Raw genomic sequence first — 25,776 nt, 5'->3', positions numbered from 1 at the left:
AAAAATATACGTGTGCAATTCTTATGAGAAAAGTATATTCCCATTGATATTTAAATTTTTTTTAGTACATCTAGGTGACTAGAAACCATTCAACCATGACTTCCTGTTTCACAGGGGTATAAATATGAGGTAACACATAGGTAAGACCAAGGAATATAGAGTTGATGTGCGGCAAAAGGTTGTTGAGCTTCACAAAATGAGAAGTGGCTAAAAGAAAATAGCACAAGCATTGAAAATGCCCATTTTCACCATCACCCAACTAGAAATGTTATGAATCAACTTGGAATTGGACATGTATCCATACTGTCTCAACGCACTGTGAAGTGGATGGTTCGAGTGGCCAAAAAAACACCTACATCACCACAAATAGTTGGAAGGGTTTCAAGTAAAAAGTCCCTACTCTCATCCAAAAACAAACTCAAGTATCTTCAGTTTGCCAGACACTACTGGAACTTCAAATGGGATCGGGTTCTATGGTCAGATGAAACCAAAATAGAGCTTTTTGGCAATAAACACCAGAGATGGTTTTGGTGCACACAGAGAGGTAGCCATATGGAAAAGTACCTCATGCCCATGGTTAAATATGGTGGTGGCTCTTTAATGTTTTGGGGCTGTTTTTCTGCCTCTGGACATTTTGTTAGGATACATGGCATCATGGACTCTATCAAATATCAACAGATATCAAATGAAAACCTGACTGCCTCTGCCAGAAAGCTTAAAATGGGCCACTTACTGACCACAAACTCAAGGTCCTGCCATGGCCATCCCAGTCCCCTGACTTGAAACCTATAGAAACCCTGTGGGGTGAACTGAAGAGGAGAGTCACCAGTGTGGACCTTGAAATTTGAAGGATCTGGAGAGATTCTGTATGGAGGAATGGTCTCTGATCCCTTGCCATGTATTCTCCAACCTCATCAGGCGTTATAGGAGAAGACTCAGAGCTGTTCTATTTTCAAAGGGAGGAAGCACAATGTACTGACTAAAAGGGAGTCAATAATTGTTGGACACCTATATTTAACAGATTTTTTTTTTATAAACCTGTGTTTTGTTTGCAATATATAGATGATAGATAACGCGCTTAGTGAAGATGAATGAATGAATTGATGAATGAATATTTAGAGCCATATACTGTATATCCCACATCTACAGAATATATACAAAGATTCTGACATTAAAATAATTGAATTCAAACATTTACATAGTGATGATTCTTCTATTTAACTGATCATTTAAAAAGATTATCTGCTCAGATGGAAATTTCTCATTTCTACCAGCCTCAGTCAGTTTACTTTAGAAGTTTCCAAATAATTGCCACTGCTGTGATAATATATGGCATTTGATCTTGTCCTATTTGAAAATATGTGAAGTTTGAACTTTATTATAGGTTATATAACCTGGCGCACTGCAAATCGTTCAGATCCTTCCACGCCTAGTCAGCGTTCTCTGGAAAGTGATCGATCTCGCAGTGTACAAGCACCAACAAAACTTCACACGCTTTCAGACAAAATAATCAGTTTTTTCTTTATGATTTCAAAGTGCTGAACAGAGCCTCCAGTGAACCAAAGAGAAAAAGAAAAAAAAGAAATCCAAACAAATCAAAAAGAGACATTTTTTTTTTATAATCTTGTTTTTTTTCTTTGAAAATAAGAAACTAACAAATAAACAAACAAAAATAAACAAATGCACAAACAAACTCGTACCACAAGATTTGAAAAATCTATTGGATAAAAACACTTCAAAATATTAGTTTTGTATTGTGTGTGTATATATATATATTTATATATTTATATAATTCTCCATTTGTCGCAAATGGTTGCCTTTGGGCGATGTTAGTGGAAAAGCCCAGTCTGTGAATGTGCCCGAGCCCTTTGAGGAGCTGGCCGTCTTTCGCAAACAAAATAAATACAGGCAAGAAAGGCGAGAAAAAAGAAAACCATGCATATAATCTGTTTTTTTTTTTGTACAAATAAAAGACAACTTTTTTGCAACAAAGTCCTGCGTATTAATAGATGGTGTTAACAATAGAAACTTATAAAAATGAGCATGAGCACGGAATGTTTCATCCCTCCCACCCTCTTTCCCACTCTATCATTCGCTCTTTCCGTGCCCCATCCCTCTCATTCGTCTCTCCTTTCTTTCTTTTTTAAGTGCTTGTAGCCCAAATCCCTTGCGCTCTTTTTTATTTTTATTTTTTATTTTTTTTTTAGCTCTATACTCCTAACCCTAAAATTGGCTGATTTGCAAAAACCAGAATAAAATAAAAAATAAAACTCTACAGTAATTTCAAGTCTCTAGAACTTGCTCACGAGTTGCAAGAGTTAGTGAGCAGACTGGTGTGTGAGAAATCTGCCTGGTGTGATATCATTACTTCACAGGGTGAGTCATAGTATTAAAATAATTTAGAGTTGAAATAGAAATGGAACACACACACACTCTCCAGCGTTTTCTTTCCTACTCTTCCGTCTAATCTTTGTCGATTTTTTTCTTTTTAAATAGCACTTAGTAAATTGCACTTGTATGCAGTTTTGGGAGTGTGATTCGGTGGTTAGAATTTAATGCACTATGTCTGGATGTCTGTTGATTCGTTTTGCCTCAAGCTTTCCACAGAGACACATATACACTGTCGCACACACTCTGTTTTATGTCCTTTGTGTCTCGTGTGTAACTGTGTGTAAGTGTATATGGAGCATACTGACTGCCTTTTGACTCAATAGAAACCTTCCAATCTTCCATTTCTCAACTTATTTCTCTCTCTATTACACACACACACACACACACACTGAATCACAGTCCAAAAGCACAGCTCTGCTCCCTCTCTTCACCCCCACACCCATACACACACATTCACACACATCATCAGACACAGAGCTGAGGTGGAAAGAGTGTACATCTGGAGACTCCTGAGAGAAAATTTGAGTTCATTGAGTCTCTCTTCAGGCTCTGTCCTCTGTGGTGTGTCCCCAGCCTATGGGCGTGCCCAGGCGAGCTTTGTGGGCGTGTCTGTATTAGTAGGGCAGTGTGTCCAGGAACCTGTCGATGAGTGGCGGAGGTGGGACCAGGTCCTCCAGCTTTAAGTAGAAGATCCTCTGAAGGCCTTGAGTGCGCTGTGACCTAAGCTCTGCCTTCAGGCCAAGAACGGCAGCCACTGGGGGCGGTGCTTTGCCTGCTGCAGCCACACCCGTGGCCCCGCCAGAGCTCAGGTGTTCTCGAAGGCAGCAGACGAGCTTAGACTGCAGCTCCTCCACCTTCTTGGGCTCCTTGAGGCCGGGACATTGTTCTGAGGAGAAAGAGACAGATAAAGAATGAGTGTGTGGTCAAAGTTCATTTTCAACTGAATGCAACTGATCTATGAATCAATCAATCAATCAAACAATCAATCAATCAATCTATCAATCTATCTATCTAACTATCTATCTGTTTGGGTTACACTTAAATTTGTACTAAAAGCTGAACCATACAAAAACAATTCAACAGTAGGCTTGTTTCAGTTTCTCCATAAATAGAAGTCAAATGTAAATAATAAAACCATGTATACGGACAGGATGTGAGTCATGATTTCGAATCCTAGACCTGCTAGAGAAACACTGTTTACACAACATACTTAACCCCTCCCGTGTTTATATTCTCTATCAGTCATAAGTTACTTTAGATAAAAGTATCTGCTAAATGAAAAAAGTAGACATATTACTGAGTAACAAGGTTTGGTGTTACAACTCATTGTTGTTGTTGTTGTTGTTTTTATAACTTTGTGCCCTCTTATGTCACTGAATTGTACATCTAACACAAAAAAAGTGACTGTGATTTTTCCAACTGCACTGTTTACATCTTTTGTACACTTTTCTGGCCCCAATCTATAGAATCTTAAAGGTTATCATATATATATATATATATATATATATATATATATATATATATATATATATATATATATATATATATATATATATATATGCATCAACAGTGCGACACAATAAGCTTTTTTGGAATAAATTATTGTCACGGGATTAAACGAATCTTGTCTTGTTGTGGAGAAAGGTTATTTTGTTTTCGGCACTTAAGGGGTAAGTGGATGAGATAATCTTGCATGTTTACTGTCAAGCTGTGGGAAAAGGTCTGTGGTTGGTCGACTGTCATGTCAGTCAAATAACCGCTTCCTGTAAAAGTAGGCCAAATTTACTGACTAAATGAAGCACATTCTTTAGTGAATGCTAGCTTATCTACATTCACACATCATACACACCTGGCATCATCATCACGAGGCATCTCTTTTGATAAATATTGTTAATTGAGTTGAAATTAATGTTTATATTGTATTTTAAATTCATTTTTACAATTGTTATTAAATAAAAATTCACACCCTTGATCCATAAGATATATATATATATATATATATATATATATATATATATATATATAGAGAGAGAGAGAGAGAGAGAGAGAGAGAGAGAGAGAGAGAGATATTTTCAGCCTGAATGAGGTGTCAAACCTTTTTGCAAGATAAGGACACTGGGAGATAAGGGCACGCACATGATTATTAAAGGATTACCATAAACACAGGACACAATTAGGACAATTAGTAAGATTATGTGTTGCTGCTCAAAAGCTAAATTTGATTAGGGCTCAATACTAATGTAGTTACCAAACGTGACACCACCAACAGCTTCCTAATGTGAGACTGATGCATGACCTTCTATCCCCACAACCACCCCCCCCCCAAAAAAAAAAAAAAAACACACGCCATATATACACCTCATACTCATAGATTCACTTTTTTTCTGCTAATTTGTGTGATTAAAACAAGGAAAGGTGCAAAAGGGAACACTTGAGCATGTCCTTACACAGAAACATTTGTGGTGTGTGTGTGTGCGTGTGTGTGTGGTCTGGGTTAGAAAAGGAACAAATGTCACACTTGTCCTAGCTGCTGTCTCACTGAGTTAGTGTGAAGCTTCTGCTTTATCACTTTAGTGCTGGTGTGTCAATAACAAGCCTCGAGCCTGCCTACTTCACACACTTCTCACTCCACGCTGGATGTTTCATCAATCCAAATGAATTGCAGATTACGAACTGATTATATTCGTTACAAAGACCCCTATATACATACATGTTACATGTAGTTTGAATGAAATATGCATGCGAGGATTGGCATTTGAGTGTCAGTGTTGCCATAGCAGCACGCGAGACAAGGAGTTATGTCACTTTAGGTTGCTGAGGTGAGTTTTTCATATTAGCTGGGTGTTTAATCACCTTCGAAACATTAGTTCGTTGTCCTTCTCAGAACTTTAAAAATGTCAAATCGCAAATTATATATATATATATATATATATTGCTCTCACTTTGTGTCAGGAGCCAAAAAAATGGTCAAAGTATATGCAAGTATTCTGATTGTGGCAGTAATCTGATTTAAACATTAATACGGTTATTATTCTTAAAAATGTAACACATTATTAAATGCTTAGTCGAGTAGAAATTTCATTTGACCTGGCCTTAATCCGTTTACTCTATTTGGATTTAGATTATCGGATTTTTTTTTTATTCCAATTGAGCTATCAAGTAGTTTCTTAAGGGTTTATCAGACTGCGTGTAAACATAGATACTGTGTGTGTGTGTGTGTGTGTGTGTGTGTGTGTGTTGCTTTCATTTATTCTCGTGCTGTGGGTGTTCAGCAGCTGCATTGTCCCTCGTTCTACTTTCGCTCCCTCTTTCTCTCGCTCTCTAGGGGCTGATCGATGGCACTCTTTCGCCGCAGACACTTTTAGAGGGTCGATAGTTTGAGTAGCAGAGTGGAGGGAGAGAGAGAGAGAGAGAGAGAGAGAGAGAGAGAGAGAGAGGAAAAAGAGGGGAGCAGGGCTCCACTGAGTAGTGCTCGATTCCTCCCACTACAGAGCTAAGTGCTGCTCCATGGAGGCCAACACATACCCACCCACCCACACACACACACACACACACACACACACACACATTCTGCTGAAGGCTGATGGTTCTGGGTGAACGAACACATGGAAAGACAGGTCTGTCCCTTAAGTGCCTCAACTTTCTAGCATTTTATTAAAACAGATAATCAGATGATCATTTCTCCTGTCGTTAATATTAAAAAAGCTGATTAAACTGTAATTATGTCCTTTTGTGTGTGTTACCATGTCAAAAATGATGTTTCACCATTTGCATGTTACTCTGGTGAATACCCACAATCAAGCTACACTAAAAAAAATTAAATGAAATAAAACACAAAATGTAAATAAACAAAGTGAATAAATAAATACAGAAATAAATAATCCAAAACTCCAACATCTAAACCAGTCGATTCAGCATTGAACCAGCTTACAAACGTAACAGCCTAATTATCGTGGCATAACTAAATTAAATATTAAATCAATCCCGCGAGACGGTTAACCCGCTATAACGTATAACCATATATACCGCGAACTTCTACAACGACTCCTACTGAGTACATGATCATACCTAACACGCATAAAGTGACTGTGTGTGCAACTCACACGCATGAATTTATACTGCAGATAAAACACATCTTTTCACTGTGGGACAGAAAAAGTGTAGGATGTGTATCATTTTTTAAACCGGAGAACAACATCGCATTTCAGATGAAGCCCTGGGTCGCCCTACTGTGTAGAGTCATGCATGTGCATAATACGTGAAACACCTGCTGGTTCTCACAACACACACACACACACTTTGCCACCCAATAATCAATAATCCCCAGCTGTCCTTATAGAAAACACACAAACCCCTTTTTCATTCTCTATCTCTATCTCTCTCCCGCTCACTCTCTTTTGCTGTGATTAAAAGGGGATTAGTCTTCCCGTGTAGGTAAACCTAGTCTCGGACATCACCTGTCCCCACACCTGAGATAATCAGCACCGGCCACACAAAGAGGTGTGAATGTGAGGGTGGGAGAGAGAGGGATCTGGGGGGGGAGGAATATGAGAATGTCCCAGAGGTTAGTTATCCTCACAGTGTGTATTAAGCTTGTGGTGTGTGTTAGCCTTGTGGTGTGTGTTACCTGTGAGCAGCACCAGAGCTGACAGGCACGAGAACGCGGGTAAGTCCAGGCTGAGACTCTGAAGATGAGAGCTGAAATCTCTGATTGAGTCGAGCCATTCTCCGAAACCTCGCAGACACTGCAGCCTGTGGAGCACCAGGCCCGTGCAGAATACAAACTTCTCCTCCGCCAACAACGACCTGCAGGAGAGAGAGAGAGAGAGAGAGAGAGAGGGAGGGAGGGAGGGAGGAATAGGAGTTAGCGCAATCATGAAGTGTTATTTATTCAGCCTCGCAGACATTGCAGCCTGTCCAGAGAACCAACTTTTCTGTACAGAAATGCAGAGATAAAGAGACACAGAGATGCTGAGGGACAAAAACAGGCAGAGGAATAAAAAAAAGAAAAGAAAAAGAAAGTGAACAAAAGAAGAAGCATATCCAAAAACGATAAGCATTTGTGTGTTAGAGAGAGAGAGATGGGGAAAGTAACTAGAGAGTTTAAGGTCCTGACACCAACAAACAAACAAACAAACAAACAAGTTCTACTGAGAAACTAGAGCCAATAAAATCTGATATTAAAAGGATACATCGATTACAACTAATGTTCTGAAAGGAACTGAAATGAAGTCCACACCACGGAGGTGGCAGAAGTCTATATTCATAATCCATCCAATCTATCCAATCCATTTTCTGTCCCGCTTATCCAAAACAGGGGTCGCGGAGCCTGAAACCTATCCTAGGAGGCGCGGGACAACCTGGACAGGGTGCCAACCCATCACAGGACACAACCACACACACATTCACACACTACGGACAACTGGAAATGCCAGTCAGCCTACAACGCATGTCTTTGGACTGGGGAAGGAAAAGGGAGTACCTGGAGGAAACCCTCGAAGCACGGTGAGAACGTGCAACCTCGGCGCACACAGGGACGAGGTGGGATTTGAACCAGGAGGTGTGAGGCAAACTCTTGCTTCAATGGATAATCTCACCTTGATACTGTAGATTTGTACATAAGAACTGCTGCTGTAATTGTAAACACTGACTCTTTTACACAACCTATAGCTCTATACACAACATACAGTATATAAGCTGTTTTGTGACAATGCCAATGTTGTTCTCTTTGACTGTAATCACTGATATGGAGCGTTCTGTTGCATAACATGTATTAAGCATCTATGGAGGAGTCTCCGGTGTCAGGGCTTCGTAACTGTAAGCACCGTAAGTTGTCCACCATTTGAGAGTCTTACGCTTTCCAGCTGCTCTGCAACATGACGACCTGTGCTTTATTGTTGGTATTGTAAAATATACATGAATATATCACTACCTAGAGTGGTGCAGTATTTTGAGTGTTTAGGGTGGTGGTATGTGGTTCGGGATGTAGGCAAACAAACTACAACAAGCTACAATTTTCATGCCACTGTGAATCTATTTAAATTCTCTGTGTTTGTATGTGTGTGTCTGTGTGTGTGTGTGTGTGTGTGTGTGTGTGTGTGTGTGTGTGTCCTCATGAGGTTATTGTTTGCTTGCTTTGGTTGCTTCCGTTTCTCTTGTCCTGCAACGATTCACTAAACTGCAAGCCGATTACAAAAAAAATGTATTCTGATGCTCTGTAGAAAGAGAGAGGGAGAGACAGAGAGACACAGAGAGAGAGACAGAGAGACACAGAGAGAGACAGAGAGAGACAGAGAGAGAGAGAGACACAGAGAGAGAGACAGAAATAGAGAGAGACAGAGAGAGAGACAGAGAAACACAGAGAAACACAGAGAGAGAGACAGAGAGACACACAGAGAGAGAGAAATAGAGAGAGACAAAGAGAGAGAGAGACAGAGAAACACAGAGAAACACAGAGAGAGAGAAATAGAGAGAGACAAAGAGAGAGAGAGACAGAGAAACACAGAGAAACACAGAGAGAGAGAAATAGAGAGAGACAAAGAGAGAGAGAGACAGAGAGACACACAGAGACAGGCGGAGAGAGAGTCAGAGAGACAGAGAGAGAGTCAGAGAGACAGACGGAGAGAGAGAGAGAGACAGAGAGACACACAGAGACAGACAGAGAGAGAGTCAGAGAGACAGACGGAGAGAGCGAGAGAGAGACAGAGAGAGAGTCAGAGAGACAGACGGAAAGAGAGAGAGCGAGACAGAGAGAGAGAGAGACAGATAGACAGACGGAGAGAGAGAGAGAGACAGAGAGAGAGAGAGACAGATAGACAGAGAGACAGACGGAGAGAGAGAGAGAGAGAGAGAGACAGATAGACAGACGGAGAGAGAGAGAGAGGTTAGAGACTGATCACGAACTGTTGTTATTTATTCCACCTTCAAGGTGATGTTTGATGGCTGAACTTCAGTCGACGCCACTTTCATCTTTTAATTAATCACCACCTTTTTCTCTCAAAGGAAAAAAAGAGATATCGTTTTCCGTTATTCTGCGTCTGCCTGACTGATTACACACCAGCACCTACATGCACAAGCGTCCACACCCGCTCTGTCTCATCTCTTCTGAGCAGCCCTGACCGGAGCGGGTTTAAGCCTTTAACGCACGAGAACAGTTACCATGGGCACAAATGAAAGCCAGCGTAGGGAAGAGCACATCAAAGATCGGAACGGGACTTAATTACGTTCGAGCTCTCGCAATTAAAGCTTTTAAAACATTCCTGAGATTTCTTTCTCGTTCCTCCAACCCCCTCATCTCTCTCCCTCACTCTTTCGGATGTGGGATAGGACTCACGGAGCGAGTTTGTTATGTTTTTGCTCAGTGTGGTTTCATCTAAAATGAAGAACCAGAGTTAAACCGTATGACCCGTACCATCTCGCTCGTATTCCTCTCCTCTCCTCTCTTCTCCACTCCTCTTCTCACCGCTCTACTTCACTACCTCTTCACTAACAGCCCTGCAATTTAGCAAGGAAAAACCTCCTCTCGTTTTTCCTGTGGAGTGCTGGCTTCTGCTTGTGAACTGTTCTTCATTAGCACACAATTATGGAATGCAAATGCATTTAGACGCAGCAGGAGAGAAGAGGAGAACCGGAGAAGGGGTGCGAGTTGCAAAAAAGACGACATGTTAAAAGAAAACTAGCAATTTTCAACCTAATCCCTCTGTATAGGCCGTTATAGTGTATGGACAATTACCACAAATAACAATTTCTTTTGTTCTGAGAAAGAACAAAAACCCGATGACACAAAACTCCATTATAATAGTCTAAGTCTAAGTGCAAACGTATGGGGACGATAAACCGATAAACATTTAATCGCAACATATTTTTGTCATCTTCAAACTTTCTTCATTGAATTAAGCTCTAATGTTTTTCATGTTTTTTTTGTTTTGTTTTGTTTTTTTGGAATTTTTGTAAGTTTTGTAAGTTCTGACCCTGTTTTATACCACAGCACCTTTGAATTCTCCAATGGGATGGGTCAGAAGGTGTTGATTCATTTTCTATCACAGCAGCACTGACAATAGAGTACTGACTTTAATTCAAATGACTCAAATATGAATATGTTCTAATATGTTATCATAGCTATAGTAAGAACTCATTCACAGGGATTTCTTTGCTGGGTATGTTACAAAATATAAGACTTGTTTTTACAACGAAAATGTATAATTAACCATCGAGATGAGTGAATTTCTGTAAGGAGATTTATTCATTTATTGAACATTTATGGAAGGAGTCTCCAGTTTTAACGGGAAAATCTTCAGGACAGTAAATAACTGTTATTAATTATTGTTTTTGTTTTATTGATTTCAAGAGAGAGGGAAAAAAAGAGAGGCTAGTGAAGGAATGACTGTTTATAGCTGCTATAACGTGACTGATAACAGGACATTGCTTAATCAGAAAGGTTTTTTTTTTAAATACTTTCTTTCTTTTTTTTTAAAATGGAAAATTTTTATATGAACCCTACCTCTACAGTATACTTTCGAAAACACTGGAAATAACGAGAGGTAGAAATACCAGAGCTGTGCACGTGATGTGTGAATTCTGGCTCGGAGAGTTCCTCAACTTCATCTACATCACTGGAGTTCACACGGTTATTATTTTTGTTTGCACCTGCCCGTGAATTGAACTGGTTCTATTTCCCAGAACACATGCAGCGAGTCCCAAAAGTCTCCATACATAGGCGAAATGAACACTGTTTAGCAAAATGTCTTCCAAAATGTTCATACTTCGTTTCTATTATATATTCTTTTTCCGAAAAGAAGAACGTTTTGAAATCATTCTCGTGGCTGGATCAGGAAGCTGTCGCAAGGTTGTGATGGACTTTAAAGGAAGACATGGAAAGCACATCACACACGGCACTGCTGCCAAAACTTATTACCAAATTCAAAAAGAATGGAAGTGATGCTGACCGAACGAGAAGTGGACGTCTACGAACATCTGATGAAGGCACAGCCGACGTGGTGCTGGTGAACATAGTCCCTTATGTACGGAGACTTTTGCGACACCGTGTATAACCAAACCTGTAGCCTAATGTAAACCACCGTGACCCTGACCAGGCAGCTACTAAGGATGAGGGAATGAACACAATGTACAGTGTAAATGCATCGCGCAGCACAATACGTTAATAAACATGGTATTCGTCCTGGAAGCTTCATATCGCCTCGCTCTCTTGAGGCCACGTGAAAGTGATAATCTCTCACTCGTGTTACTTTTTTAGCTGTATCGCGCCAGATCTCAGTTCTGTCGTGCACCTCTAGTCTGAAACCAGATACTTGAACCAACCTGGCAAGCTTTCTAAAAACAAAACAAATAACCAAAAACAATAATAGTACAAACAATAGTGCACCTCCTTCTCATACCTGTATTTGTATCTGTGTCAAACACATTATCTGTTCAATCGGAATAATGCATTCATATTCGCTTACATCCCTACTCTACATATATGTATTACTGCAGTGATGACCACACACACGCACTTCATAGCTCTATTGAAAGGGAACAGCAGGTTATTGAAACCGCATTCTTTACATTTACGTCATGTGCAACAGTTACAAGGGTGTGTGAGACACTGTGAATGAGGATGACTGTGTGCTAGAAACACAATGTGTGTGTAAGAGGCTTTGACATGAGTGTAAAGGTGCACGTTTGCACCCGTGTACAGTTCGTGCATGCTGTGTGAGTTTGGTTAAGCGAGCGCACGTGTGACGTAGGCCCGGGTGAATCACAACCCCCTACTGAGGCTGTGACGACACCACCCACTGGCCTCCCTCCCTGCACCTGCTCACTCGCACACACAGGGTGAGAGACATACAGAATGACAGAGAGAGAGAGAGAGAGAGAGAGAGATGAGGTTTGCCTGCATTGCTAGCTAAATGCGGAGCAGAAAAAAAAACATTCCACTTCCTGTTAAAGAAATCAGAACACCACTGAGTCACGGCAAGCAAACAAATTCAAAATCGCACTTCGTTTTTTTTTTTTTTTTTCAAGTTTAGTGTTGAAAAACCTACACCAGTAAACTAAATCGATTACAAGAAGGACTGGAACGCACAGCAGTAACGTGACGTATATGTGAGTGTGTCATGGGAGGGTTGCTACGTATATGTGAGAGTTAAGGAGGGTTGCTAGCCCATAAATTTAAACAAAGTACATGCCGAAGGTAGTTAGCCCAGTGACCGTAGCAACCTCCAAACCCCCAAGAAACCAGACCAAGAGCATGGAGGTTCAAGTAAATTCCCAATACAATCTAAAATCACTGTTTTCAGTATATTATGACGATTATATATTGAAGCAGTGCAGCAGTATTAAATGGTCCGTTTTTAGGATGTTCACCAACTAGATCATTTTTACCTTGAAAAATATGAGATGCCACACCAAGAAATAATATTATACTGTATGCATACATGTATACAATAATAGAGCAATTTCAGATGTGAATCATCTCATTGAACCATGAAAGCCACATTTATTAAAACAGGAATGTAGTAAAGTCAGAAGGATACAGCAGTCCTAACTAATCCTGTCACACAATCTCTCCAGGTCATGACTAATATACTTCCATCCATCCATCCATTTTCCAGACAATTTGGAAATGCCCATCAATAACCCTACAATGAATGTCTTTGGACTGGGGAAGGAAACCATGAGTACCCTGAGGAACTCCTGGAAGCACCAGGAGAACATGCACTAGGATTCAAACCCCCAACCCCAGAGGTGCGAGGCAAACATGCTAACCACTACACTCTTCAACTAATATACTTTTATAATATAATTTAATATAATAAGCTGACAATAGGTCATGGTTGTAATTAGTCTGAATACCACGTTTGAATAAAAACATGCGTGCGACCCTTACCTGTTGGCCAGGCGGAGTACGAAGAGCTCGAGGAAGGCTGAGTCTATGAGCAGACTCTGGTCATCGTGGTGCAGCTCAGTGAATCCGGGGAGCCGTTCGGCCCAGCGACGCGTCACCTCCATGGAGCCGGTGAGGACGCGGTAGAAGAGCTGAATCTGCTGAGCCTCGGCTAAAGTTCCCGTCTCTACTGCGCTGAACTGGAACGACAGACAAAGAGCATGTGTTAAGTTACAGTCAGACTATTTTAGCATTTTGTCTCTCGTTTCTGCAGTTTACATTTCAAGTTCATATTTCAGTCTTCGCTAATTTTTACCGACTTCATAAGCTATGACTTGACAATACAGAAGTATCTTTATTTGTCACGCCACAGAAACTAAACTGAATTAGAGATGTGGGCGAGACAGAGAATGAGGGAAACAGAGAGAAATAGAGATGGAATAGTGAAAGTAGTGAAAGGTAGAAAAGAAACAGCATGACAGAGAAATGGAACGAAACAGAGAAGGGGTCAGAAACCGTGAGAGATATAAAAGATAGAGACTGGGAGAGGTACAAAGAGACAGAGACAAGAAGAAAGAACTCTAGACTAGATTAAAAAGGATCAGGGTTCTAGCTTTCTAAAGATCTTGGGAACAATTTTTAAATATGAGTTCAATGTGAAGAAGGACAGCAAGGGTGTATACACCGATACACACGGCCATGTGCAGCTACCTGGCTGTAGTCGAGCTCTCGGGGGATGGACTGGGAGTAGGCGCGGACGAGGGCGTTGAGCAGGCTGAGAGGGGGTGAAGGGGGAGACGGCTCAGGCTGCAACGGACTCTTCGGCTTAGATGGCAAACGGCCTCTCCGCCCCTTCAGGTTATCTGTCCGCACCACTGTGAAATACGCACACATACTCACATGACAAAAACTTTACACTCTGAGATGTAGGACTAAACACATTCATCTATCCCAGGGTGGTCTGGGCAATACTGCTACAATATAACGTGTTCAAAGATATTTGTACTGTATAGTGGGATACGATCACTGCAAGTCAGTAAAAGATGGAAAGAAATTTGATTGGGAAGAAATCAGCTGTTCAAAACTAGCTGTTTTGAAACAAAATCCAAACAAATACTGCCTGTCTAAAATCCTGTTTTTTCTCTCATTTGGTTTTCTCTTTCGTAGAACCAGAGCTTTTCACTCTGAGCACGTAGTTTATCTGCAATAATGTGAGGAGAATTTATTATTTTTTTAAAAGTGCTTTACACAAAAGATGTCCTCTCGACACATGGTAATTCAATGGAAATTTTTTTTATCTACTTTATCTACAGGGTGTCCCAAAAGTCTCCATACATAAGGGACGATGTTTGCCAGCACCACGTCAGCCATGTCTTCGTCAGCGGATGTTCGTGGACATCCACTTCTCGGTCGGTCCGCAACACTTCCAGTCTTTTTGAATTTGTTTGGCAGCAGTGTCTTGTGTAATGTGATCAGCATGAATGATGAATGATTTCAACATGTTCTTATGTCAAAGCCATTCTTAAAGGCTATCTGAAAAAGAATATATAATCTAAACTAAGTATGAAAAATTGGGGAAGACATTTTGCTAATGTCATTAAATGTTAATTTCCTCTATATATGGAGACTTTTGGGACACCCTGTATAATAGTTTAATCAACTTTTGAGCGTTAAGACTGTCTCTTTCAGCAGCCCCATGACCATATCGTTTTACGGCGAATACACAATACATGTCATTTTGCTCAAATGTAATAACGTATAAACAGCGTTTAAAAATAAATGTCTAATTTATAAGTGTATACTATTCGGTGTCCAAGTTTATTGGTAAAAGTTGTGCGCTGCTATGGTTTTTTTCATTACTACCACCATTACCATGCCTCCTCTTGTTTGTTTTTTGCTCGTTTTGCCTGAGGTGCTTCTGAAAACTTGTTTGGTCTCTGCGGATGAACCCGGACACCCCGTCTACCATCTAAATCTCCATCTAAAAAGTGACCAGTAGATGGCACTTGAGAGGCACGTCGTGTTTCTGAAGAGGAAAATGGACTGTTTATCTATGTACTCATCATAATATCAAACACTCAATTACACCAATCAGCAGAGTCATGAACATATGTGTGCTTTCTTCAGACTAATACTGAGACTAATGCTGGAACAGCAGAAGCGGATATACGTTCTCATAAGCCCCCGTATAAACACAAGCTACACACGTCCTATACATGCCTGCACCGTACACCGTGTCATTACAGCAGCGGATCAAACCTGATTGCCGAGGCGAAGTGTGTGATGGAAATCCTGTCACTGATAAACATTCCTATTATCTTTTAATTCATTCATGTGCCGGCCGGACAAGCTGAGCACTAACGCTTTATTAGGGTGCATATCCTCGACGTCTGAGGATAAGTGTGACGCCCATGAGTGTGTGTATGTGGTGTTTTAAGTGATTTAAGTGCAGATTATCCTCCTGTCTCTAACCACAGGTCGAGGAGGGGTCATATGCACTGGGCTCATGGCCATAATTGCCGTGATAAATAGTCAAGTTGAGTGGACAACTACCATCAGGATTTACGTGTGCAGGGATTCAATTGTAGAGCCGCAGCACCTTTGGTTTATGTGAACTCTGGCACACTAAATTTGATGGAAATGTAAATTCTTCCTAATACAATCTTTGTGAAATCCATTTAACTATTCTTTGTCAGACTGTCACTAGACAGCAAGGTGTTAACTAAACTAACACCCCCAAACCAGTCTTTCTACCATTTCTATGATCATTTGACTTTTTTAAAAAAGTGCCGCATGTCCTTTCAATGTCTGTATTTACATTTATGCCATTTGGCAGATCCAGAGCAACTTACATTTATCTCATTTACACAACTGAGAGTTAAGGGCCTTGCTCCAGGGCCCAGCAGTGGCAGCTTGGTAGTTCTGATATTTTAACTCGCAACCTTCCAATCAGAAATCCAATGTCTTAACCACTGAGCTACCACCACCGTGTTGCTACTGGATGATTTAAATGTGCTTTAAATCATTTCAACCATTAAATCAACTTAAGATCAACCCAATTGTACTTAGTTCATGCCTTAAACCCTTTGAATGGTATTGGGTTATATGTCTTTATGCATTTGATTCAGTAGCTAATTTATATGAATCAGTTATTCAGTAACTACAATGAGACTAATAGAAAAGCTATGCACTGATATGCAGACCTGTTGATTGGTAATTGGAGTTGGAGTTTGAATAAAATTAAGCCATTGGGACACAAACAAAATATCCAGAAAACTCGTCTTGATCAAGTTCCTGGATATCAGCATTGAGAACTCCACTGAATCATACTATTTTTAAACAAATTTTTTCGAATATATTACGTTTGTCCGTCTCACCACCTAAATTTCAGTTTAACCTTGTGTGTGTGTGTGTGTGTGTGTGTATTTTGAACCAAATGGTCACAATGTGAATGATAGGAATATCTGAAGAAACATTGCTCTTTTACAAAAACTGCAGCTTTAAAAACAAAACAAATAAAAAAAAAACTAACAAACCAACAAAAAACCCTAGAAAAACCCAACAGTTCCCTTTTGGTTAGTGAAGTTACACTCAGGACTAGATTGAGGTGTAGGCATAGTGTTAATCGGCTGCATTAATAATGACATCACGATAAGGTACTCAAAACGACAGTAATAAATATGTGTGTTTTATTCTTCACTGCAATAGTAGCTATATTAAGAGCTTGTTAAAGGTTTATTAGATACTCCAGCTACTCTGTGTGTGTGTGTGTGTGTGTGTGTGTGTGTGTGTGTGTGTGTGTGTGTGTGTATTTGAGAGCTCTTACCTTCCTTCACCATGCCCACACTGAGACATTTCTGGAAGCGGCAGTACTGACAGCGGTTTCTTCTCCTTTTGTCCACTGGGCAGTTTTTACTGGCCAAACAAACATACTTTGCATTCTTCTGCACGGTTCTCTGTGAGCACACACACACACACACACACACACACACACACACACACACACACACACACACACAGACAGAAGATAATCAGCAGCAATAAACACATTATTAAATTTCACCCCCACACCCTCACCCCTCCCTCTGTCAAGGATTAAATAGGAAGTTTAGCTTCCGGGTCAGATTTTAATTACCGCCTAATACAACCTATAGCTCCAGCGGGATAATTTGATCAAATTAATTTCCCACCATGCCGAGCCCGCAGGAGAGACGCCGTGATTAGCGCGAGCCGCTGACAATGAGGTGCGATGATCAGGCCGCTCTCGCGCGCAAACACTCCTCTGTGCGCTCGCGGGTCAGCTTGTGGCTGTGCTAGGTAGTGGGCTGTGTTAGGTAGTGGGCTGTGTGCAGGGAGAAGATTAAGATGATTCTAAGGGCCCTGGTCAGACAGGGGCCCAGCAGAACCCCATACTTTCCTGTATGATTTTGGTATTACATGGCCTCTTTGCACAATAATCTATTAAGATAGAAGCACGCTATAGCCTAATGCACGCCCTCAGACTGCGCCAAGTGCATGTGTGTGTCCCCTTAAGACATTTGCGGATTATTCAGGACCGCGGCTCTTCACTGTTGTGAGTCCTTACGTGCATCAGGTAGATGGCGAGAGATGGCGCAGACAAAATGGGGATACCAAAAGAGGAAAGAAAAACATGAAAGAAGAGAGAGCAAGACAGGGAAGAGAGCTAGTCACCCAGTTTTTCAAAATTAAGGTGATTTATGTCCCCTGTTGTGTGCTATGATTCTGAAGCTACCCCGTATGAGGCTGTTATAATTAACACCAAACAGAAATTCTATCAGTTACTCACCTAGGTGTTTATCCTTGGAAGTTGGAACACAATATTTCCAAGAATATATGTTTTCCCATGCAATCGAGCAATAGTAATGGAGCATTTAGCTTCAAAAAAGATGGAAAAGCACCAAGTGACAATAAAACAGAAATTCAAGCTTTCTGAAGCCTTGCAACAGCTTTCTGTGAGGAATTGATCGAAATTTAATGTGATCATATGAATCTGCTTGAATTGTCCCGAGTGAGTCCCGAGAATTGTTGTAGTGATGTCCGATTCGTGAGTGAATCGTTTGTTTGAGTCGGTTCAATGAATTGGAGAATCCCGTTGATAAACCCAGTCTGAATGATTCATTCACGAATAGAACCGATTTGATTCTGGAGTTCAACTCACTGATTCAATGATTCTGTCACTGTTTTAGCTATTTTCCACATTTCTTTCTGGAGCTGCTCGTGTGTGAAACTTATTATTCACTCAATTAATAATAATAATAATAATAATAATAATAATAATAATAATAATAATAATACAAAATTCATTGTTCTTGGTACTTGGGGAATAAGAAAGTAGGCTACAAGTCGACAGCTTATAAAGACATCCAGACAGAGTTTCCATAGTGTCTGTGTATGAGAGAGAGAGAGAGAGAGGAAGTACAATGGTGTAAATTACTTGTAGGCTACTGTATATAGGCCTATAGTTATTTGTATATAGTTATAAATGCATAATTACAGTTAACTTAATAAACTGTTCAAATTCAGTTCTTTATAGTCTCTTATTGAATATGCAATAACAGTTATGCTTATTGATAATGACTTTATTATTGCCACGTGTAAAAACAAAGATAACTAGGGGATGGGGTTTGGGGCCCGGAGAACAAATTAGCCAGGGGGCCCAGAAACCCTGGGTGTGTGTGTGTGATGAGAGAGAGACAGAGAAACGGGGAGAGAGGGGGGCCCGCTGGGCTGGTTTTCTACTCCGCCGAGATGATTACCAACCTTATTAAAATGATATTAGAGTTGTCTGCGCTCGCCGAGAGACAGAGATGTGCACGCGCAAAAGAGAGAAGGAGATGCGCGAGTGCAGAGAGAGAGAGAGCGAAAGAGGTGTGCACGCGCAAAAATAGAGAGAGCAAGAGAAAGAAATGCATGTGCAAAAAGAGCGAGAAGGAAACGCACAAAATAGAGAGAGATCCGCACGTGCAGAGAGCGAGAAAAATATGCACGAAAGAGCGTGAGAGATGGGCACGCGCAAAAAGAGAGATGAGCGAGAGAGATGCGCGCGCAGAGATAGAGAGATGGAGAGAGAGAGAGAGAGAGAGAGAGAGAGAGAGAGAGAGAGATGTGCACGCGCAAAAAGACAGAAAGAGCGAGAGTGATGTGCTCGCAAAGAGAGAGAGGTATGCGCGCGACAACCAAAACGGTTCGGAATGCAAACGACGCGCGCGTTATATGACAGATGCGTGCGACCGGCGAGTTCCGCCGCCGTCAGGAGCGCGCACAAAACTAACATAAAACCAGAAATTTCACGAGCGACATCTGTGGCTCATTTAATCGCGTCGTAATGCCGGCAAAACAAAAAAACACACACAGCCGTTTCATTACAGATTTAGACAGGCTACCATAGCAAGGTTAACAGACCGAATGGAAAAAAAAAAGAAAAAGAAAACAGCGCTAATTTAACGAAACCGCAAGATGTCTGTCAGGGAGTCAAGGTTTTCATTAGCTCTCTTTAATCAGACTTTCCTTTTTAACCTATTTACAGACTTTCTGGGTTTTTTTGCGCGCGCGTGCGTGTCTTTCTTCTCCCATCTAGTGCGTGCGTTGGGGGGGGGGGGGGGGGGGGGGGTCCAAGTAAAAGCTCGCAAGGAATCTCAGAATGCAGTGCAACAGGTTGGTGACTAAATAATGTACACGCTCACAAAAACTGTCTTTCCTGGTCCTTTCGCACCTTTCACCAGGAAATATGGATATATTGTACTGTACCTGACGTGCATGAAAGCCACCCCAGGTACAGTTGAGTACCTTTAGTACTTTTTTCTCCTGAGAGTGTACTAACCTATCATACAGCACAGATGTCTCATAATGCAATTAGGTTTTTTTTCTCTTGACCATTTTACACACTGGGGAAAGGCTGTGTCCCAAACTGCACAGTGGTGGATCCAGACTGGATGTTAAGGCAGCAGGTTGGGACCAGATGGTTCCTGAGAGGAAGCATTTAGTCCACACGTTTGCTTCATTAAACGAGATAAAAATAACGAGAACAGATGACTAGTCAGTTGTCTGGTATAGGAACAGCCTAGAAATGCACACACTGCAATTTATTCAGTTGTGAAAAATTATTAGCTTCATAATTGCAAATTATTCCAAACCGTATTGCAAGTAGTAAGCTGAGGCTTTAGTGTTTTGTTTTGTTTTGTTTTGTTTTAAACACACCTCTATGTTTTATTTTATTGCTGCACCAATTGTTGTGGCTTTCAGGTTTCTGTAGGTTACTCTTTTTGCACTTGTGGTCCACCAAGCGCCACCACCTAAAAGCATCCGAGTAAACAGTGCATCAGAGTTTTCATGGGCGACCTGGCAGCCCCACTATAGACTGTTTTCTTTTTCTTCTGGGCTCCAGAGCACTAGCTTTCCTCGACCCCTCCACAGAAACCCAACTGAAACCTCATTCTACTCTAGTGAATAGTCTCCTATGGTTGTACACTACTGTATGTACTGTGAAACCAGAACCTTGTCCAACAGGTGAAAAGCCGCCCCCCCCCCCCTTTGCACACACACACACACACACACACACAAACTGAAAGGATTTGTGCATTGTACCATCTCTCCCATTTTTCTTAAATTAATAGGACGCAACACAGAATAGAAGTGAGACAGGACTGTCGGTTGGTGTAATCTTGTCCGAAGCCTCGCCTGGAGCGCAAAACCCACCCCCATTAACACACACACACACACATTCATAATGGATATCTCTCATGGAGGCCCACTAGTTAATCTGACTGGTTTGCAGAATTACTGTACATTCAAGCTCTTTTAATTTGCTGTTTATTCTTCAGTTAACTCTTAAAGTGTGAAAATCAGCGTTTTCTTATTTCAGATTTTCATTACAGCATTAATAAGACCACCAATCGCAAGCTCCATTCCATCCAAGAAACTGTGGATGGTTTCACTCTTTATCTCCAATAACACAACATTAGCTGAATCCTATGCTGCACTGTTGCATGTAGCTACAGGAGAATAAGAAATGTTTTAAATCTATAAAGCTACATATCTGTCTACAAGAACGAAAAATATTCACGGTTAAAATGAAACAGTGTCGCATTTCATTGTGGACTGTGGAATCAGCTGACTAGGGTCCATGCTGTTTTATATACATCTTATATATTCATAAATAATAAAAAAAATCCCAAATCTGCATTCGTCCAGCGCGCAGCAGGGTCCAGGGGGCTGGTACGGACAAGCGTATGTGGATTTGTGACATGTAACGTGTGCTAATGGCCTCGTCGCACATCCGCACTCCTTAGGGACCCTCCATCGCACCCTCCTCTCTTCCTCCTCCCCTAATCAGACATTATTTCCCCCTCCTTTACTCTCTCACTCCGCTCTGAGCAAGCAATTAGAAGTGTGTGTTTATTCAAGAGCAAGAGGTGGAACTGGGTCATCATTAATTGGTTAAGAGTGTGTGTGTGTGTGTGTGTGTGTGTGTGTGGATGTGTTGCCGACCAGTGCTACAATATGTGACTATGTTTTTCCGCTCGTTATCATGTCTTTATGTCTCGTGCATCCAGCCTATGTATCCACATGTCTTTAATTTTGCCCTCTCACCTTGAACTCTGCTCATCACACACAAGATAACACTGCCCGGGCACACACTCGGGTACGCGTGTAATTGAGTTACGCAGAGTCGCAGGCCATCCGTGGCACAACCGAGCTGAGTTCTTCCAATGCTGTGGGTTACAGTGTAATTTTTATTTTCTGAATGAACTCCATTATATACGTATATTGTGAATAATACTCTCACGCATAGCACGGTATGACTCACTCAGAAAACTGTGAAAAAGTTGACTGAGTGAAACAGAGAGCCAAGTTTTCCTAATATTCAGTGCCATTACTCAATAGAAAATGGCATGTATTTATATGGAAATCAGAGCATTTAGGAGAATAAGCTGCGCATGTGGACGGGTAGGAAATGGTCAGAAAACAACAATGAATCGATAATTAATGCTGGAATAATTTGACGGCAAATACGTATGGTCATCCATTAGGCACAATGTTCTGTATTTATTTAAAATAAATGGGTGTGTATATATGTAAATTTTCACACACACAAATAAAAACGTCACTAAATTTTCACTCTTTTTTAATAAATAGGAAATAATGGACAGCATTAAAATCCCCTCACTAATGTTTGCATTATGTGCTACAGCATTTGGGAATATAATTGAATAGTTGCTTTGTGCGTGTGCTAATTGTCTGAGTGAGAGAGTGTGTGTGTGTGTTTGTGTGTGTATGTGAGTGTGTGTGTGTGTGATGGCCACGAAGGCCTGAGGTTCACAAACCCCTGCTTTTATTAATTAGTAAATAAAAATAAATTGTGAAACTAATTGAACAAGGATAGATTATTTCAGCACCAGACCACAGGCTATATTCAATTATCTCCAGCCCACCATCCCCTCTCTCTCTCTCTCTCTCTCTCTCTCTCTCTATGTTTTATTCTCCACTAGACTCTCTGCTTGAACTCTTCTTTTTATAAGCAGATATATAAACATTATATATATATATATATATATATATATATATATATATATATATATATATATATATATATATATAAAAATAAATAAACGTGTTGATCACTATTTTCTGCCTTTATAGTCTCTTCTTACATGAGCAATATAGATTAATGTATGTGTTTTGTGCCTTTGCCTATCACTGACATGTCTGCTGTGTGTGTGTGTGTGTGTGTGTGTGATATTGGACACAGCTCTAGGCTGCTGTATTTTAAGTACGCGCCGCTGTCACACCTCTCGCTGGTCGCCGGGGGAGACGACCCTCACAGGCGCCGTGGCAACCGCCGGCCAGACGATTTGTGAGGGCACTCAGGCACACACACATACAAACACAGCACACACACTTTTCACGCTGGACGTTTTTTTAGAACCCCAACTCGACTCAGCTTGTGTATTTCCTGAAATTACAGACAGGCTTGTGTTTTTAAGTATTGTTTAGGGTGTAACGTTTTTGTTGTTACCTCAAAAACATACATATTCAGGCACACACACACACACACACACACACACACACACACCCTCCTCTCATCAGCACATCCTTCTCTTAATACAATAGGCTACAACCTTGGTTAAAGGAGCCTGCCGAGTGTGTAACAATAGTGTGTTAACCCTGAGCCTCACACTCGAGGAGAGAGGAGCGTCGGGTGTATGTGCCACTTTTCAGCCGAGAGCTCCATTCCCCCCAAGAGCAACATGAATGGGCGTTAATGAATACACAATTAACACCAGCCACCACCGTAGCACAAACACACCGCCACACACATGCGCGGCATTCGACAATGCCCGACAACATGATAACCAAACGACAAGCAGTTGCACAAAAACACAATACAATACTGATGACTTATCTATTTACGATTATTTCAATTAACTCATTATTATCTAACAATTTGAGCAAACGCCTTGAGCAGTAAATTATGTTTCTCCATTGATATGTATTTCAACTGGCTTATTTACACCAATTAGTTATTTAGTGTTTATTGAATCAAAGGTATGTGGATATAGTTAGTTATTATCAAAACTATTACACCCATAATCATATACATAATGTAAGACATAATGTATTTACAGAGAGAAAAGTGAGAGTTTGATTGATTCATTCAGACTCTGTAAGGAAATCTTTTGTGTTTTTGTTTGGTGGAAAAACAAAGTTTCCAAAGAAACAGGACCTTTTGGACAAACGTCCTTCATCAGCTGTGCAAACAAAGTGCTTCTGATGCTGTAGGGGGTGAAACCAGTAGATATTCCTCCTACAGTGTCAGAAGCACTTTGCTTGCACGGTTGATGACATTTTTTTTGACCGAAACATCCTGTCTCTCTGGAAACTTTGTGTACCGTACTTAATTTTTACAACATCCACAATTACAATTGAAATACACTATAGTTACCTCCTGGAGATATAGTGTTTTTGAGATAATCAAGCCTGTATCTCTGTCCCTAAGGTAAGGACATTGTCTCCAAAAGTTGGAATGTCATGGCCCATTAAAATCCATGTTCATATTTTTTTCAGCATGTCATATTGGAAATAATGGCAAAATCTCAAATATAGGCTTTGTAGACGAATGTCGTTTAAAAAAATATACATTTCTGCTAATAACTTAACATGGCGCAAGTTTGCATAAGGAAATGCATGAGCTCTGGTGCAAAACAAGACAAATGACTGGACAGTGTGATTAGCTAGGGTTTGTTGTACAGTTAGTTACAGGTATTGTCGCTTCCTAAAGGGTTTGTCCTTGCAGCTCTAAAATGTTTCTGTGTTATAGCTGGGTTCCCTCAGAGGACCAAGATAATGAATCCTTAAAAGTTCAAGATTTGAACGTTTTGATAGGACAGAGCACCAGGTATGTCCTGAACCATCTCAGACCCTCAGGATGCCCGAATCCACCCCCGATTCTGTATATTCTAGCTACATCCCAGGGTGTGTTTCAATCCAATCCAGCCCCTACATGGCTTGTGCATGGCTTGTTTGTGCATGTGTGAGGTGCTATGTGTTATTCTGACTCCTTACCTTAAAGAATCCCTTGCAGCCTTCGCAGGTGCGGACACCATAATGCTGGCAGGCGGCGTTGTCTCCACACACTGCGCACGTGCCCTCCCCAGAGGTGGCACGTCCAGGTGGCGACGGCAAGCTGTCTGCCAGGAGGGACTGTGGGCAGGGCCCCATGCCCAGTGAACGGAAGCCCAGGCCTCCTGGTTTGCCCACACTCAGTGGGTACACGTGCGAGTGTGCATGTGAGTGCGGCTCCAGGCCGGGTGGCTGGTGCGAGGAAGAAGACGAAGGAGAGCGCTCGGGCCGGATCGGCAAGCCCATGGACGTCTCATAGCTGCTGGAAGTGGGCACGGACTGTGCCGTCTGATCGTAGAAATGGGCGAAGCGTGAGCATGTTTGGGGCACCAGAGATAGACCGTGAGGCTCCTCCCACAGGAAAGAGGTGCCAGCAGGGCCTGGGTGGAGTGGTGTGGGTGGAGTCGAAGGTGGAGATTGCTTAAAGTACATGGACCCAGTGGCCATGGCTTCATCGACTGATGCATAACTCTCCTCTTCCTTCTTAATGGTGGAGCGTTGTGGCGCAGACATCTGGTACAAGCATGAGGGCTTGGGCTCAAAGCCACCCTCAACGAACACATTAAAGCTAGGCAGCGATGTGGTAGCTGCTGCTGCTGAGATCTCCCCTCCACCTAGATCACATTTAGCATAGTCCGGTGCCATCAGCTCGCTACCGTGGTATTCGCCGGGATAGACGAAGGACTGGGCAGAGTAGCTGGACCCTGGGGGGGCGGGACCATACTGGGCCTGAACACAGGGCATGTCTGTAGAGAGAAGCGGACAAAGGCAGAGGAATGGTTTTTATTGTTATGACATCATTTTACTTTAGATTGAGCTTAAATTATTAATATTTGGTAAAATGCGAATAAGAATTATCC

The 25,776-nt window shown here is 41.4% G+C and overlaps 1 protein-coding gene across 5 annotated transcripts in view; it reads right to left on the bottom strand.

Moving 5' to 3' along the window:
• Nucleotides 1-1,507: 1,507 nt before the first annotated feature.
• Nucleotides 1,508-25,776, bottom strand: part of nr4a3 (nuclear receptor subfamily 4, group A, member 3) — a 32,420-nt gene continuing 8,151 nt past the window's right edge. For all 5 annotated transcript variants that reach the window (XM_017453774.3, XM_017453776.3, XM_047150185.2 and 2 more), the window contains 6 exons: nucleotides 24,860-25,662; nucleotides 17,103-17,232; nucleotides 13,988-14,151; nucleotides 13,280-13,476; nucleotides 7,019-7,197; nucleotides 1,508-3,277 (listed from right to left, as the gene is read on the bottom strand). In XM_017453774.3, the coding sequence (XP_017309263.1) occupies nucleotides 3,006-3,277; nucleotides 7,019-7,197; nucleotides 13,280-13,476; nucleotides 13,988-14,151; nucleotides 17,103-17,232; nucleotides 24,860-25,662 (1,745 nt within the window). In that variant the 3' untranslated portion in view covers nucleotides 1,508-3,005. The remainder of the gene's footprint in view (nucleotides 3,278-7,018; nucleotides 7,198-13,279; nucleotides 13,477-13,987; nucleotides 14,152-17,102; nucleotides 17,233-24,859; nucleotides 25,663-25,776) is intronic.

Source organism: Ictalurus punctatus, chromosome 23 (genome assembly GCF_001660625.3).
Source record: "Ictalurus punctatus breed USDA103 chromosome 23, Coco_2.0, whole genome shotgun sequence".
Taxonomy (NCBI): Eukaryota; Metazoa; Chordata; class Actinopteri; order Siluriformes; family Ictaluridae; genus Ictalurus; species Ictalurus punctatus.
This window is presented reverse-complemented; position numbering and strand designations above follow the sequence as displayed.